At 52.3% G+C, this 17,450-nt stretch overlaps 1 protein-coding gene across 1 annotated transcript in view; it reads right to left on the bottom strand.

The window, feature by feature from the left end:
* LOC116956257 (SLIT and NTRK-like protein 2) overlaps window positions 1-17,450 on the bottom strand; it is a 108,966-nt gene that overhangs the window by 55,787 nt on the left and 35,729 nt on the right. The window contains exon 2 of the mRNA XM_076054114.1: window positions 4,873-4,997. Within this exon, the coding sequence (XP_075910229.1) occupies window positions 4,873-4,972 (100 nt within the window). The 5' untranslated portion in view covers window positions 4,973-4,997. The remainder of the gene's footprint in view (window positions 1-4,872; window positions 4,998-17,450) is intronic.

The raw sequence follows: 17,450 nt of genomic DNA, 5'->3' as shown, positions 1-17,450 counted from the left end.
TCCACCCCCGACAAATACACAAATTGTGAACCCCCCACCCTCGAAAAATACACAAATTGTGAACACCTCCACCATCGACAAATACACAAATTGTGAACCCCTCCACCCTCGACAAATACACAAATTGTGAACCAACCCCCCACCCTCGAGAAATACACAAATTGTGAACTCCTCCACCCCCGACAAATACACAAATTGTGAACCTCCCCCACCCTCGACAAATACACAAATTGTGAACCCCCCACCCTCGACAAATACACAAATTGTGAACTCCACCCCCGACAAATACACAAATTGTGAACCCCCCACCCTCGAAAAATACACAAATTGTGAACACCTCCACCCTCGACAAATACACAAATTGTGAACCCCTCCACCCTCGACAAATACACAAATTGTGAACCCCCCCGCCCGCGACAAATACACAAATTGTGAACCAACCCCCCACCCTCGAGAAATACACAAATTGTGAACTCCTCCACCCCCGACAAATACACAAATTGTGAACCTCCCCCACCCTCGACAAATACACAAATTGTGAACCCCCCACCCTCGACAAATACACAAATTGTGAACACCTCCACCCTCGACAAATACACAAATTGTGAACTCCTCCACCCCCGACAAATACACAAATTGTGAACCCCCCCACCCTCGACAAATACACAAATTGTGAACTCCTCCACCCTCGACAAATACACAAATTGTGAACCCACCACCCTCGACAAATGCACAAATTGTGAACCTCTCCACCCTCGACAAATACACAAATTGTGAACCCCCCACCCTCGACAAATACACAAATTGTGAACTCCACCCCCGACAAATACACAAATTGTGAACCCCCCACCCTCGAAAAATACACAAATTGTGAACACCTCCACCATCGACAAATACACAAATTGTGAACCCCTCCACCCTCGACAAATACACAAATTGTGAACCAACCCCCCACCCTCGAGAAATACACAAATTGTGAACTCCTCCACCCCCGACAAATACACAAATTGTGAACCTCCCCCACCCTCGACAAATACACAAATTGTGAACCCCCCACCCTCGACAAATACACAAATTGTGAACTCCACCCCCGACAAATACACAAATTGTGAACCCCCCACCCTCGAAAAATACACAAATTGTGAACACCTCCACCCTCGACAAATACACAAATTGTGAACCCCTCCACCCTCGACAAATACACAAATTGTGAACCCCCCCGCCCGCGACAAATACACAAATTGTGAACCAACCCCCCACCCTCGAGAAATACACAAATTGTGAACTCCTCCACCCCCGACAAATACACAAATTGTGAACCTCCCCCACCCTCGACAAATACACAAATTGTAAACCCCCCACCCTCGACAAATACACAAATTGTGAACACCTCCACCCTCGACAAATACACAAATTGTGAACTCCTCCACCCCCGACAAATACACAAATTGTGAACCCCCCCACCCTCGACAAATACACAAATTGTGAACTCCTCCACCCTCGACAAATACACAAATTGTGAACCCACCACCCTCGACAAATGCACAAATTGTGAACCTCTCCACCCTCGACAAATACACAAATTGTGAACCCCCCACCCTCGACAAATACACAAATTGTGAACTCCACCCCCGACAAATACACAAATTGTGAACCCCCCACCCTCGAAAAATACACAAATTGTGAACACCTCCACCATCGACAAATACACAAATTGTGAACCCCCCACCCTCGACAAATACACAAATTGTGAACTCCACCCCCGACAAATACACAAATTGTGAACCCCCCACCCTCGAAAAATACACAAATTGTGAACACCTCCACCATCGACAAATGCACAAATTGTGAACCCCTCCACCCTCGACAAATACACAAATTGTGAACCAACCCCCCACCCTCGAGAAATACACAAATTGTGAACTCCTCCACCCCCGACAAATACACAAATTGTGAACCTCCCCCACCCTCGACAAATACACAAATTGTGAACCCCCCACCCTCGACAAATACACAAATTGTGAACTCCACCCCCGACAAATACACAAATTGTGAACCCCCCACCCTCGAAAAATACACAAATTGTGAACACCTCCACCCTCGACAAATACACAAATTGTGAACCCCTCCACCCTCGACAAATACACAAATTGTGAACCCCCCCGCCCGCGACAAATACACAAATTGTGAACCAACCCCCCACCCTCGAGAAATACACAAATTGTGAACTCCTCCACCCCCGACAAATACACAAATTGTGAACCTCCCCCACCCTCGACAAATACACAAATTGTGAACCCCCCACCCTCGACAAATACACAAATTGTGAACACCTCCACCCTCGACAAATACACAAATTGTGAACTCCTCCACCCCCGACAAATACACAAATTGTGAACCCCCCCCACCCTCGACAAATACACAAATTGTGAACTCCTCCACCCTCGACAAATACACAAATTGTGAACCCCCCACCCTCGACAAATGCACAAATTGTGAACCTCTCCACCCTCGACAAATACACAAATTGTGAACCTCTCCACCCTCGGAAAATACACAAATTGTGAACCCCCCCCCGCCCGTGACAAATACACAAATTGTGAACCAACTCCCCACCCTCGAGAAATACACAAATTGTGAACCCCCCCCACCCTCGACAAATACACAAATTGTGAACCCCCCCGACAAATACACAAATTGTGAATCCCCCACCCTCGACAAATACACAAATTGTGAACCCCCACCCTCGACAAATACACAAATTGTGAACTCCTCCACCCCCGACAAGTACACAAATTGTGAACCCCCCACCCTCGACAAATACACAAATTGTGAACCCCCCACCCTCGACAAATACACAAATTGTGAACCCCCCCACCCTCGACAAATACACAAATTGTGAACCTCTCCAACCTCGAAAAATACACAAATTGTAAACTCCTCCACCCCCGACAAATACACAAATTGTGAACCCACCCACCCTCGACAAATACACAAATTGTGAACACCTCCACCCTCGACAAATACACAAATTGTGAACACCTCCACCCCCGACAAATACACAAATTGTGAACCCCACCCTCGGCAAATACACAAATTGTGAACACCTCCAACCTCGACAAATACACAAATTGTGAACCTCTCCACCCTGGACAAATACACAAATTGTGAACACCCCAACCCTCGACAAATACTCAAATTGTGAACCTCTCCACCCTCGAGAAATACACAAATTGTGAACCCCCCCGCCCGCGACAAATACACAAATTGTGAACATCACCACCCCCGACAAATACACAAATTGTGAATCCCCCACCCTCGACAAATACACAAATTGTGAACTCCTCCACCCCCGACAAATACACAAATTGTGAACCCCCCACCCTCGACAAATACACAAATTGTGAACCCCCACCCTCGACAAATACACAAATTGTGAACTCCTCCACCCCCGACAAATACACAAATTGTGAACCCCCCCCACCCTCGACAAATACACAAATTGTGAACCTCTCCACCCTCGACAAATACACAAATTGTGACCCTCTCCACCCTCGACAAATACACAAATTGTGAACCCCCCACTCTCGACAAATACACAAATTGTGAACCCCCCCACCCTCGACAAATACACAAATTGTGAACCTCTCCACCCTCGACAAATACACAAATTGTGAACTCCTCCACCCTCGACACATACACAAATTGTGAACCTCCCCCACCCTCGACAAATATACAAATTGTGAACCCCACCACCCTCGACAAATACACAAATTGTGAACCCCCCACCCTCGACAAATACACAAATTGTGAACACCACCACCCTCGACAAATACACAAATTGTGAACATCACCACCCTCGACAAATACACAAATTGTGAACTCCTCCACCCTCGACAAATACACAAATTGTGAACTCCTCCACCCTCGACAAATACACAATTTGTGAACTCTTCCACCCTCGACAAATACACAAATTGTGAACACCTCCACCCTCGACAAATACACAAATTGTGAACTCTTCCACCCTCGACAAAAACACAAATTGTGAACTCCTCCACCCTCGACAAATACACAAATTGTGAACTCTTCCACCCTCGACAAATACACAAATTGTGAACACCTCCACCCTCGACAAATACACAAATTGTGAACCCCCCACCCTCGACAAATACACAAAATGTGAACCCCCCACCCTCGACAAATACACAAATTGTGAACCCTCCCCCACCCTCGACAAATCCACAAATTGTGAACCCCCTCCACCCTCGACAAATCCACAAATTGTGAACCCCCTCCACCCTCGACAAATCCACAAATTGTGAACCCCCTCCACCCTCGACAAATCCACAAATTGTGAACCCCCTCCACCCTCGACAAATCCACAAATTGTGAACCCCCTCCACACTCGACAAATCCACAAATTGTGAACCCACCCTCGACAAATACACAAATTGTGAACCCTCCCCCACCCTCGACAAATCCACAAATTGTGAACCCCCTCCACCCTCGACAAATCCACAAATTGTGAACCCCCTCCACCCTCGACAAATCCACAAATTGTGAACCCCCTCCACCCTCGACAAATCCACAAATTGTGAACCCCCTCCACCCTCGACAAATCCACAAATTGTGAACCCCCTCCACCCTCGACAAATCCACAAATTGTGAACCCCCTCCACCCTCGACAAATCCACAAATTGTGAACCCACCCTCGACAAAACCACAAATTGTGAACCCTCCCCCACCCTCGACAAATCCACAAATTGTGAACCCCTCCACCCCCCGCCCCCACCCACTCTACCCCCCACCCTCCCCACTCTCCCCACACTCCCCCCTCCCACCCCCCTCCACTTGACGGGGGAGTCGAACCTGGACCGTCGAGTTGACGAAGGGCAGCCCCAGCACCGCCCCCTCGGCTCAGAGCGCAGGAAGCGACCGCCGCCCACAGCACGACCGCCCGCACGTCCATCGGGGCGGACGTCACGCACGCGCCCCTGCCGAAGGACAAGAGGCAAAGGCAAAGGTTCGCGGCCTTGCAGCCTGGTCAACAACCTGCTGAGGGGCAAGTGCCGTCAGGAGCGAGCAGGCACGGCGGCACACGAGGGGGGGTCGGGTGGCCCGCAACCACGCCCGGCGGCCGCCTTTGTCTCCCCAGCGACGATTGCTGTTTTCCACTCAATGCCACCCAGGTGCTCATTTGAGGCTGAGTCGACCTAAGGGGAGGCGCAGGAACGCGTCCAGATAATCGCGATCGCTGGTGGTGGTGTTCGGTGATGGTGGTGTTTGGTGGTGGTGGTGTTTGGTGGTGTTGTTTCGTGGTGGTGGTGGTGGTGGTGGTGTTTGGTGATGGTGGTGGTGGTGTTTGGTGGTGGTGGTGTTTGGTGGTGGTGTTGGTGGTGGTGGTGTTTGGTGATGGTGGTGGTGGTGTTAGTGGTCTTTAGTGATGGTGGTGGTGTTTGGTGGTGGTGGTGGTGGTTTTGGTGGTGGTGTTTGGTGGTGATGGTGGTGGTGGTGTTTGGTGGTGATGGTGGTGGTGGTGTTTGGTGGTGATGGTGGTGGTGTTTGGTGGTGATGGTGGTGATGGTGGTGGTGGTGTTTGGTGGTGATGGTGGTGATGGTGGTGGTGGTGTTTGGTGGTGGTGTTGTTGGTGGTGGTGGTGTTTGGTGGTGGTGGTGTTTGGTGGTGATGGTGGTGGTGTTTGGTGGTGGTGGTGTTTGGTGGTGATGGTGATGGTGGTGTTTGGTGGTGATGGTGGTGATTGTGGTGATGGTGGTGATGGTGGTGTTTGGTGGTGGTGGTGTTGTTGTTGTTGGTGGTGGTGGTGTTTGGTGGTGGTGGTGTTTGGTGGTGATGGTGGTGATGGTGATGGTGGTGATGGTGGTGGTGGTGTTTGGTGGTGGTGGTGTTTGGTGGTGATGGAGGTGATGGTGGTGGTGGTGTTTGGTGATGGTGGTGGTGGTGTTGTTGTTGGTGGTGGTGTTTGGTGATGGTGGTGGTGGTGGTTGTGTTGTTGTTGTTGGTGGTGGCCGTGAGCGGGAATCGAGCTCGGTCAGTATGCACAGCAGCGCGCTAACAACAACAACACACACATGTAAAGTTAAAGGTGACCCGTGTAGCCTGCACGACCTGCTGGGGGCAAGTGCAGTGTACGGGTCGCACGAATCTCTATGCATCTCTATGCTTCTCTACGCATCTCCACGCATCTCTACGAATCTCTATGCTTCTCTATGCATCTCTACGAATCTCTGTGCTTCTATATGCATCTCCACGCATCTACGCATCTCTACGAATCTCTATGCATCTCTACGAATCTCTATGCATCTCTATGCATCTCCACGCATTTCTACGAATCCCTATGCATCTCTACGAATCTCTACGAATCCCTATGCATCTCTACGAATCTCTATGCTTCTCTACGCATCTCCACGCATCTCCACGAATCTCTATGCTTCTCTATGTATCTCTACGAATCTCTATGTATCTCTACGAATCTCTATGCTTCTCTATGTATCTCTACGAATCTCTATGTATCTCTACGAATACCCTACGAATCTCTATGCATCTCTACGAATCTTTACGAATCTCTATGCATCTCTACGAATCTCCACGCATCTCCGCATCTCTACGAATCTCTACGAATATCTATGCATCTCTATGAATCTCCACGCATCTCTCCGCATCTCTGTGTGTGTGTGTGCCTCTCTGCGTTTTACTGCACGGTCGGCGAGTTCGAGTTTCATGGCCAGTGACCGGAGTGACTCTCACTGCCGTGGATGGACGCTGACGGGCGATTAACGATCGCCGGTGATTGATTGATGGCGATTCGTGTTGGTGGTGACAAAGACGTTCAGGCGTTAGGGCCGCGGTTAAAGGTGGGGGGGAGGGGGGGTGTTGGTGGGGGGTTAGGTTGGTGGGGGGGGGGTGGTTGGTGGAAGGGCGGAGTTAGTGGGGGGGGGGGGGGTTAGGTGGGAGGTGGGGTTGGTGGGGCGTAGGAAGAGGGGTTGGTGGGGGGGTAGGAGGAGGGGTTGGTGGGGGGTAGAAGTTAGGTGGTGGTGGTGGTGGGGGGGGATATTTACAATTGTTATTATTAATTTATTAAACCTCGGGGCTCTTGTCTGTCTGTCGCCCAGCGTTGGAGTTCTTCCGCTGAAAGCAAATGAGGGCCCAGCCCATTGTGGCCACCCCGGCAAGGAGAGCTCGGCTATGCCAAGTTACAAAGACAAAGGTCCCCCGTGTAGCCTGCGAGAGGGTGGGCGGGCCAGCAGCCACGCCCGGCCGCCTTTGCCTCCCTAGAGACGATGTTTGCTGCACACCGCGCCAGGTACTCGTTTGAGGCTGAGTCGACCTAGGGGAGAACTGGGACCGGTTCAAATAATCGAACTCGGGTCACCGGGTTTGTAGCGCAGCGCTGCTAACCGCTACACTACCGCTCCCCACTACATACACGTGCAATACACAGATGCACACTAACACACACAGGCAGAGAGATACAAACAAACATATCGATACAGATAAATACCAACACAACAACCGCCATTCGCCACTAAGTGGCGGTGACGTCACCACGACGCTTGTGCCAGGCTATGTACACCTTGAGGCCACGTGAAGTGTCGAACGCCCGCTGGCAGGAGGTCACGGGGCAGACCCAGCAGGTGCCACGTGTCGACTTACTGAGATGAGTGGTTGATGCACCACCTGTGCCCCCTACTGTGTCAACTTGCTGTGTTTTAACCGCCCAGCGCTCCGCTCGTTGTTGTGAGCGTCGCTCTTCTGACTGTTGTTGTTGGCGGGCGACTGCCTCCAACTGCCCAGTAGCGGCGTCCTTCACGAGCCTCCTCCACAGAGGCCGATCTTGACACCGCTGGCACCAGTCATCGGCAAGTCCACTCAGCTCCACGTCCTCCTGTACCACATCACTCCTTCTCTACTTTAGCCAGTGCCGCGCCCGTTTAGCCCCCTCGATCCGGCCGAACAAAAGCTGTTTCGGCATGCGGGTGGCTGGGCATGCCGGCTACATGACCCAGCCAACGCAGCCTTGCCCGCCGGAGGAGCTCACTGATGGGACCTTGCCCAGATCTTTCAAGGATTTGTGAGCTCCTCACACAATCCAGCCTGGTTAAACCCAGGATGGATCGTAGGCAGGCCAGCCAAAATGTTTCTAACCAGCGAAAATGTTCCATTAGGTGGGGGGGGGGTCCACGTTTCGCAAGCGTAGAGAAGGGAGGGAATGACCGTGGCCGTGAAGACCTGAAGCTTCGTGCGGAACGACAGACCAGGTAGCTTCCACATCGCGTTACACAACCTTCGTCACCAGACGATGATGATGATGCATCGTCATCATCATGATCGTAAATGTCCGTGGTTTGGTATCCAAGTGCCGCTCCATCCGAACACGTGGGCTGACCGCTCGACACGCGCATTTGCGAACAGTTTGAGATAATAAACCTTAATTGTTAATTCTATTTCGCCTGAATTTACAACCCACCCCGTCGTTTTAATGACTCTGCTAATGACAGTTGACGGCCTCTTTTGCGTTTGTTGTTCGCTGCGAAATCGGAGTCAACAATGTCCACGTTGCGCTGTGAAACCCTCGGCGAGGAATGGGGGAGACAAAGGCGGCCGGGCGCCGTGCCGGCCTTCACAGGTGCTAGCTGCTACTCGCTAACGGCACTTGCCCCTTACAGTCTGTTTAGGCAACACGGCGGGATCACTCTTTGGTTATTTCGGTAAAGTCACGTAGAAAAACAAAAAGAAATCGAACAATAATAATACTCATTATAGAATGCGACGTTTCGTTTGCAACACGAGCGACCATCATCGGGTAAGAATGAATGAGAAAAATAAAACCCCCAGAGTAGACTTAAAAATATAATGCGATACAACACAGAGAGTCGGCTAACACAACGTTCTTGGTTGATCAACGTTCTTCCAAAGATTGACAGCACCAGTGTCGGGGCCTTAAATCGAGAGAGAGGGTGGAGGGGTTGGGGCAGAGAGAGGGTGGTGGTGGGGGTGGGGAGATTGGGCTAGAGGACAATGGAATTCCGGACCATAGTGACCGGAGGAGAATCGAGTTTCATTCGGGGGAACTTTGTTGTGTGTGACAGAGAGAGAGCGGTGGTGCAGCGGTTAGCGCTACGCTGAGCTGCGACCCGAGTGCGATTCCCGCTCACGACCAACACGCAGTGACGATTATCTGTACCGGTCCTGGGCCTCCCCTAGGTTCGACTCAGCATTGAAATGAGTGCCCGATGCGACGTTGTCTTTGTATGCATCGTGAACAAAAACTCTCAAACGCACACTGCAATACACGAGACAAAGATCCCCCGTATAGCCTAAATATACCTTTGGGGCAAGTGCTGCTACCGAGTGGCACCTGTGAAGACCGGAGCGGCACACGAGCGGGTTAGTTGACAGCGCCACGCCCGGCCGCCTTTGTCTCCCCCTAGTGGCGATCTTTACGCACCGCACCAGGTACTGATTTGAGGCTGAGTCGACCTAGGGGACGCCCGGGACCGGTTCCAGGATAATCGTCACCGGTGTTGGCCGTGAGCGGGAATCGAACTCGGTTCGCCGGGGTTCGTAGCGCAGCGTAGCGCTAACCGCTGCACCACCGCTCCCCCACACACACAACACACAACACAACACGCATGCACTCTCTCTCAAGCACGAGTAAGTTGATTTATAGTTCGTTTCTGCCGCCGCCGCTGTTGTTTTACTGTTGTTATTTATTACAATATTTTTTTTTGTTTGAGGAGGAGGAGGGGGAGAGTGGGGCGGGAGGGTGGGAGGGTCACGCGGCTTTCTCTCTGTCTCTCTGGCACACCCTGGGGGGCGATTCCTCGCGCGCCCGCGAGCTCATTTGCATGCGGGATGCGCCGATGGGAAAGGTTGTGTGGTGGTAGAGGGAGCGGTGGCGCCGCGGTTAGCGCGCGCTCGCGAGCGAAACCCCAGACCCAGAAACAACAAATTGAATGCGAAGCGGTCACGGCCCTCGGTCGACTCAGCCTTCAAAAGCGGGTGCACGATGCGGAGGCACCTTCGTGAGCGTCAGCAAAAAAAAAACTGGGGAGACAAAGGCGGTCCGGTGCCCACCAACTTGCTTGCTTGCTTTCGACGGTCGACTCAAGGCTACACGGGGGATCTTTGTCTCTGTGGTGAGCGAATGCGGCGACCCGAGTTCGATTCCCGCTCACGGCCACCGCTAACAGCGGGGGCGATTGCCTGAACCGGTGCTGGGCCTCACCTAGGTCAAACTCAGCCTCGAATGGGGAGACAAAGGTCGGCCGGGCGTTGTTGCTGGTCACCCACCCTACTCGTTAGCAGTGCCGGTCTTTGTGGGTGCTACTCACTGACAGCACTTGCTTCCACCGATAGGTTAAGGCTACACGGGGGATCTTTGTGTTATGGTGTCAGCGTGTGTGTCGTGCAGGCTTGAGTAGGTGGAGCCGATGCGACAGAGGAGGATGTGGAGCTGAGTCGACTTGCAGATGACTGCTAGCGGAGGTGGCAAGATCGGCCTCTGTGCAGGAGGAGGAGGCTCGTGAAGGTCGCTCCTGGGCAGTTAAAACTAAACTAAACTCCTTATCAATTTTAATTTTAACCAGGCAGGGCCTTTCTGGGGCCATTTAGCTCTCGCTCGGAAGCGACCTGGCCACAAATGGTAGCTCAACGAAATGGCTCATCACGTGTAGATGCACAGCAGCCAAAAACCCTGAAGGCGTGATGTTGATTCTAAATGTGGAGGGATAAACCGAAGGACCCGGAGGAAAATCTACACGACCACGGGAAGAACGTGCAAACTACAAATATACAGCAGCAGGCGTTGGGGTCCGGATCGAACCCACGACATCCTGCATACCAGGCGAGGTAGTTAACATCTCCTAGCCATTGTGATGATGATGATGAGAGAGAGAGACACACGCAAACTCCAAATATACAGCAGCAGCAGGCGTTCGGGTCCGGATCGAACCCACGACCTCCTGCATACCAGGCGAGGTAGTTAACATCTCCTAACCACCGTGATGATGATAATGAGAGAGAGACGCGCAAACTCCAAATATACAGCGCAGGCGTTCGGGTCCGGATCGAACCCACGACCTCCTGCATACCAGGCGAGGTAGTTGACATCTCATAGCCATTGTGATGATGATGATGAGAGAGAGACACGCAAACTCCAAATATACAGCGCAGGCGTTCGGGTCCGGATCGAACCCACGACCTCCTGCATACCAGGCGAGGTAGTTAACATCTCATAGCCATTGTGATGATGATGATGAGAGAGAGACACGCAAACTCCAAATATACAGCGCAGGCGTTCGGGTCCGGATCGAACCCACGACCTCCTGCATACCAGGCGAGGTAGTTAACATCTCCTAGCCATCGTGATGATGATGATGAGAGAGAGAGACACGTAAACTACAAATATACAGCAGGCGTTCGGGTCCGGATTGAACCCACGACCTTCTGTGTACCAAGCGAGGTAGTTTACATCTCCTAGCCATTGTGATGATGATGATGGTGGAACCCACGACCTTCTGTACACCAGGCGAGGTAGTTAACATCTCCTAGCCACCGTGATGATGATGATGGTGGAACCCACGACCTTCTGTACACCGGGCGAGGTAGTTAACATCTCCTAGCCATTGCGGCGCTCCAGTTGGAGGCGGTCGCCCTCCAGCAACAACAATGGAGGGCGGAGGAGCGACGCTCACAACAACGAGCTGAGCGCCAGGGGCGGATAAAGCTGCAATGTTGAGAGCACGCAGGTGGTGCATCTGGAGTCATCTCAGTCAGCCAACCCATGGCACCACCTGGATCTGTCCCGTAACCCCTGCAAGCAGCGAGCCTTCCACACGTCACGTGAGAGCCTCTCGGTGCACCTAGCCTGGCACCATTGCCGTTGGGACGTTACCGCTTCTTGCTGTCGAAATGGCGGCTGTTGTTGTTGTTGTAGTTGTTGCGTGAGTGTTGTGCAGGCGAGCGGTGGTGCAGCGGTTAGCGCTACGCTGTGCCTCTAACCCGGAGAGCCGAGTTCGTTTCCCGCTCGCGGCCAAACATCAGTGACGATTATCGGAACCTGTTTTGGGCTTCCCCTAGTTCGACTCAGCCTGAAATGAGTACCTGGTGCGATGTGTAGTAAACATCGCCACCCACCCCCTCGTGTGCCGTGCCGGCCTTCACAGGTGCTACTCGCTAGCTGCACTTGCCCCTACAGACTGTTAAGGCTACACGGGGGATCTGTACATGTGTTTTTGTCTACGGCCAACACAGTGGCCTAAGGGGGGCTACTGACGGTTGCGAGGGGCTGGTAACCCCTCCACCTTCAACCTAAGTACCACTAAACCACTTTGAAAAACGTCGAACTAAGCATTTGCCAGAGGCCCCCGGGGGACAGGCGTCTATGACGTCTTCTGGCCAAACCCCAATTGGCGGTGCCAGGAGACTGATCCCGTACCTTAGGGATTCCTCCAGAAATGGCAGAAAACTACTGCAAGTGGCCACGTGGAATAATCAAACGCTCGCTGCGGAGGAGAGGCTGCCACACCTCTGTCAGGAGCTGGACCAGTACCACCTGGAACTCTGTGGTATTCAGGAGGTCCGGTGGACCGGATCTGGCTCCAGTTACCATGAGAGGTGGACAATCCTCTAGTCGGGGCAGGAGACTGCCAAACAACAAGGAGTGGCTCTTCTTCTGAGCAAAATATGAATGGGGCGTGGAGGTGCGGTGTGGGAAGCTGTAAGCCCCAGGCTATTGTGGGCTCGCCTTCCCATCAACAGGAGGTGAGGAATGGTAGTCGTGGTTTCTTATGCCCCCACCAAAGATGAATATCAGTGGAAGGATGCAGTCAAGGCCGATGAGTCAGATGCCTTCTATAACCTTCTGTCGCAGGTGCTAGCTAAAGTGGCCCCTCGGGATAGAGTCATCCTGTTGGGTGACTTTAATGCCTGAGTTGGTCATGATGCTGGCACCTGGGCTGGAGTGATTCGAAGGCATGGGCCAGATCAGCTCAATAACAACGGTAGGAGGCTGCTAGACTTTTGTGCAGCCCAAAGGGCTTGTAATTACCAACACGCTGTTCAGGCATCGGCGCATCCACACGACATAATAGATGTACGCCGGGCCCAAGAAAAAAACATCTACTGGACTACATTGTGAAGGAATGACATTTTCAGACCCATGTCCTTGACACCAGGACCTACCGTGGAGCTGATCTGGCCTCTGACCATCGGCTTGCCATCTGTAAGATGAGCCTGCGATTCTTCCACTCTGGTGGCGGGTGTACACCCAGGACCCCATTCAAACCCAAAGTTGTCTGGTTTCAGCTAGTTGATGAAAGTTGCAAGCGAGAATTTCATCATCGCAAGCAGCTGGGGTTGACATCTCCCCCCCCCCCCCCCCACGCTCCTGATGACGAGGGAAAATTGGCGAGGTTTAGAACTTTGGCTCATGCAGCTGCAATGACTGTTTTGAGTCCATGGTCGGTCGAGACCTCCCCAGAGACCCTGGCTGATGGAGGAGGTGTTCAAGGCTGGTTGAGAAAAAGCGACAGGCCCACTCTCACTTTCTACAGCATCCCACGTCGGAGAATGAGAAGGCTGACTGCAGCCGTCGCTCGGAGGTTCTGAGAGCCGTGAGGCGCTGCAAGGATGGGTGGTTGTCGCAGGTTGCTGAGGAGATGGAGTCTGCCTCAGTAGCTCGTGATTTCAAATCACTCTTTAACTCAATCAAAAAAGTTACTTGCAGTTCCAGACCTATCCCCTTTCTTATGGGAGAGATCGGTGATCCGATCTCCAACCCCCAGGATCAAGTTTGCAGATTTGCTGAGCATTTCTGTGATGTTTTGGGGGGAAGGAAAATCCCTCTGCCTGGAAAACATCGTGGGGCAACGTGGGGATGACCCTGCTGAGGCTGCGGTGCCTCAAATATTGGAAGAAGTCATCCCCTGTGAGTGGCTGGCTGAGGTGCCATCTGTTGAGGAAGTACGGAATGCAATCCAAAGTCTGAGACCAGGAAAAGCGCCAGGCAGAGATGATCTCTGAAGCGAAATGTTGAGGGAGGGTGGCATTGGTTTGCAGACTGCCCTATGCGACATCATAATAAAAGTCTGGACCACTGGATAGGGTCCCACAGGGGCATCTGCCTCCTGAGTGTGCCAGGAAAAGTCCTGGCACGGATTATTCAACATCGCCTTGCCAGGCACGCTAAGGAGAGGCTTGCGGAGCTCCAATGCGGTTTCAGGAAAGGGCGGTCCTGGACAAATGCCATATTTTCTGTCCGTTTGCTACAGCAGAGGTGTAGGAAATTCCAACAAGAGCAATTCCCTGTACACCTTGGGGTGCGACAGGGATGTCCTCTGGCTCCCACATTATTTAACATCTATTTTGACCACGCAGTTCGTGAAGCATTGAATAGCTGTACTGGAGGAATTTCCATTTGGTACAGATATAATGGGAGGCTGATCGATGACCGGGTGCGGTCAAGGGATGGCTCCCTATTGCTCAACCACGTTATGTATGCTGATGATTTGGTAATAGCTGCTCATTCAGAGGAGGAGTTGGAGACACGCTGCTGCTGAGACTGGAGCGTGCCACTAAGAGATGGGGCCTTACCATCGGCCCCACCAAAACTAAGCACCTGCCTGGATATTTTGCACCATCGGACACTACACCCCCACAACTCCCAATCGGTCATGGGGCAGTTGTGGAGAGAGTGGAGAGCTTCCCATACCTGGGTAGTGTGCTTATGACCGGTTTCAGCTTAACAGCAGAGGTCTCACTCCGAATTACTCGAGCGGCAATATCTTTTCATCGGTTGTGTAACGCTGTGTGGAAGCTACCTGGTCTGTCGCTCCGCACGAAGCTTCAGGTCTTCTCGGCCACGGTCATTTCCTCCCTTCTCTACGCTTGCGAAACGTGGACCCCTTTAATGGAACATCTTCGCCAGTTAGAAACATTTCGGCTGGCCTGCCTACGATCCATCCTGGGTTTAACCAGGCTGGATTGTTTGAGGAGCTCACAAATCCTTGAAAGATCTGGGCAACGTCCCATCTGTGAGCTCCTCTGGCAGGCAAGGCTGCGGTGGCTGGGTCATGTAGCCCGCATTCCCAGCCACCGCACGCCTTAACAGCTTTTGTTCGGCCGGATAGAGGGGGCTAAACGGGCGCGGCACGGGCTAGAGAAGAGATGGAGTGATGTGGTACAGGAGGACGTGGAGCTGAGTGGACTTGCCGATGACCGGTATCAGCGGTGTCAAGATCGGCCTCAGTGGAGGAGGCTCGTGAAGGACGCTACTGGGCAGTTGGAGGCAGTCGCCCTCCAACAACAGCGGAGGGCGGAGGAACGACGCTCACAACAAAGAGCGGAGCGCCGGGTGGCTAAACCACAGCAAGTTGGCACAGTAGTGGGCACAGGTGGTGCATCAGCCAGCCATCTCAGTCGGTCGACCCGTGGCACCTGGGTCTGCCCCGTGACCTCCTGCCAGCGGGCTCTCGACACTTCACGTGGCCTCAAGGTGCACATGGCCTGGCACAAGCGTCGTGGTGACGTCACCGCCACTTAGTGGCGAATGGCGGTTGTAGTTGTAGTATATATTTTTGTATGTGTGCATGTATCTATATGTATGTGTGTCTATCTGTGTAGGGAGCGGCAGTGTAGTGGTGAGCGCTACGCTGCGCTACGAACCTGGCTACCCGAGTTCGATTCCCGCTCACGACCAACACCAGTGACGATTATCTGAACCGGCTCTGGGCCTCTCCTAGGTCGACTCAGCCTCAAATGAGTACCTGGTGCGATGTGTAAACATCGCCACTAGGGAGACAAAGGCGGCCGGGCGTGGTGTTGGCCACCCACCCCCTCGTGTGCCGTGCCGGCCTTTATAGGTGCTCGATAACAGCACTTGCCCATACAGTCTGTTAAGGCTATACGGGGGGTCTTTGTATGTATCTGTATGTATCTGTACGTCTGTGTATTTTTGTATGTATCTGTGTATTATCTCTATATCTCTCTGTGTGTATGTGTCTATCTGTGTGTATGTATCTTTATATGTATGTCTATATGTACATGTATGTGTGTATTTTATGTGTGTGTATCTGTGTGTATGTATCTTTATATGTATGTCTATATGTACATGTATGTGTGTATTTTATGTGTGTGTATCTGTGTGTGTGTGTATCTGCGTGTGTGTGTCTGTGTGTTCTCACTAAAATGTGCACAATTCGCACAAACCTCGCCGCAGCACTTAATTGCCTGCGTGGTGAAACAGCGCCAGCCAAACTGACTCATCATTAACTCCCTCCCCCCCCTTCTCTCTCTCCTCACTCACCCATTCCTCATTTACACCGTCTCGCTCTCGCCTCTCTCACTCACCCATTCACTCTCTCTCTCCCTCGACCCACACTCTCTCACCTCTCTCTCTCCCAGTCATTCATTCACACTCTCCACCAACTCTCCCCTCTTTCACCCTCTATCTCCTATCCACTCACCCACACACCCTAAATCCCTCGTCACCTACCATCCCCTCTTACAATTCACCCATTCACCCACTCATTTACTCACCCATCCACTCACCCATTAACCCACTCATTCACCCACCCATGCACCCACCCATTCACCCATTCATTCACCCACGCATGCACCCACCCATTCACCAACCCATCTACTCACCCATTCACCGACTCATTCACCCACTCATTCACTCACTCATCCACTCACCCATTCACCCACTCATTCACCCACTCATTCACCCACTCATTAACCCACTCACCCATGCACCCACTCATTCACCCACCCATCCACTCACCCATTCACCTATCCACTCATCCACTCACCCATTCACCCAAAATCTCTCGACCCCTCTCCACCCACTCTCCCCTCTTACGATCCACCAACTCTCACTCTCCCCTCCTTACTCGCTACCCCACTCTCTCTTTCCCTCTCTCAGTCACCCATTCACCCACTCATTCACCCACTCATCCACCCACTCATTCACCCACTCATCCACTCACTCATCCACTCACCCATTCACCCACTCATTCACCCACTCATCCACTCACCCATTCACCCACTCATTCACCCACTGATCCACTCACCCATTCACCCACTCATTCACCCACTCATTCACTCACCCATTGACCCACTCATTCACCCACTCATTCACCCACTCATCCACTCACTCATTCACTCACCCATTCACCCACTCATTCATCCACTCATCCACTCACCCATTCATTCACCCATTCACCCACTCATTCACTCACCCATTCACCCACTCATTCACCCACTCATTCACTCACACATTCACCCACTCATTCACCCACTCATCCACTCACCCATTCACCCACTCATTCACCCACTCATCTACTCACCCATTCACCCACTCATTCACCCACTCATTCATCCACTCATCCACTCATCCACTTACCCATTCACCCACTCATTCACCCAC

Source organism: Petromyzon marinus, chromosome 64 (genome assembly GCF_048934315.1).
Source record: "Petromyzon marinus isolate PM22_M1 ecotype Great Lakes invasive population chromosome 64, UKy_Petmar_22M1.pri1.0, whole genome shotgun sequence".
Lineage (NCBI taxonomy): Eukaryota > Metazoa > Chordata > Hyperoartia > Petromyzontiformes > Petromyzontidae > Petromyzon > Petromyzon marinus.
This window is presented reverse-complemented; position numbering and strand designations above follow the sequence as displayed.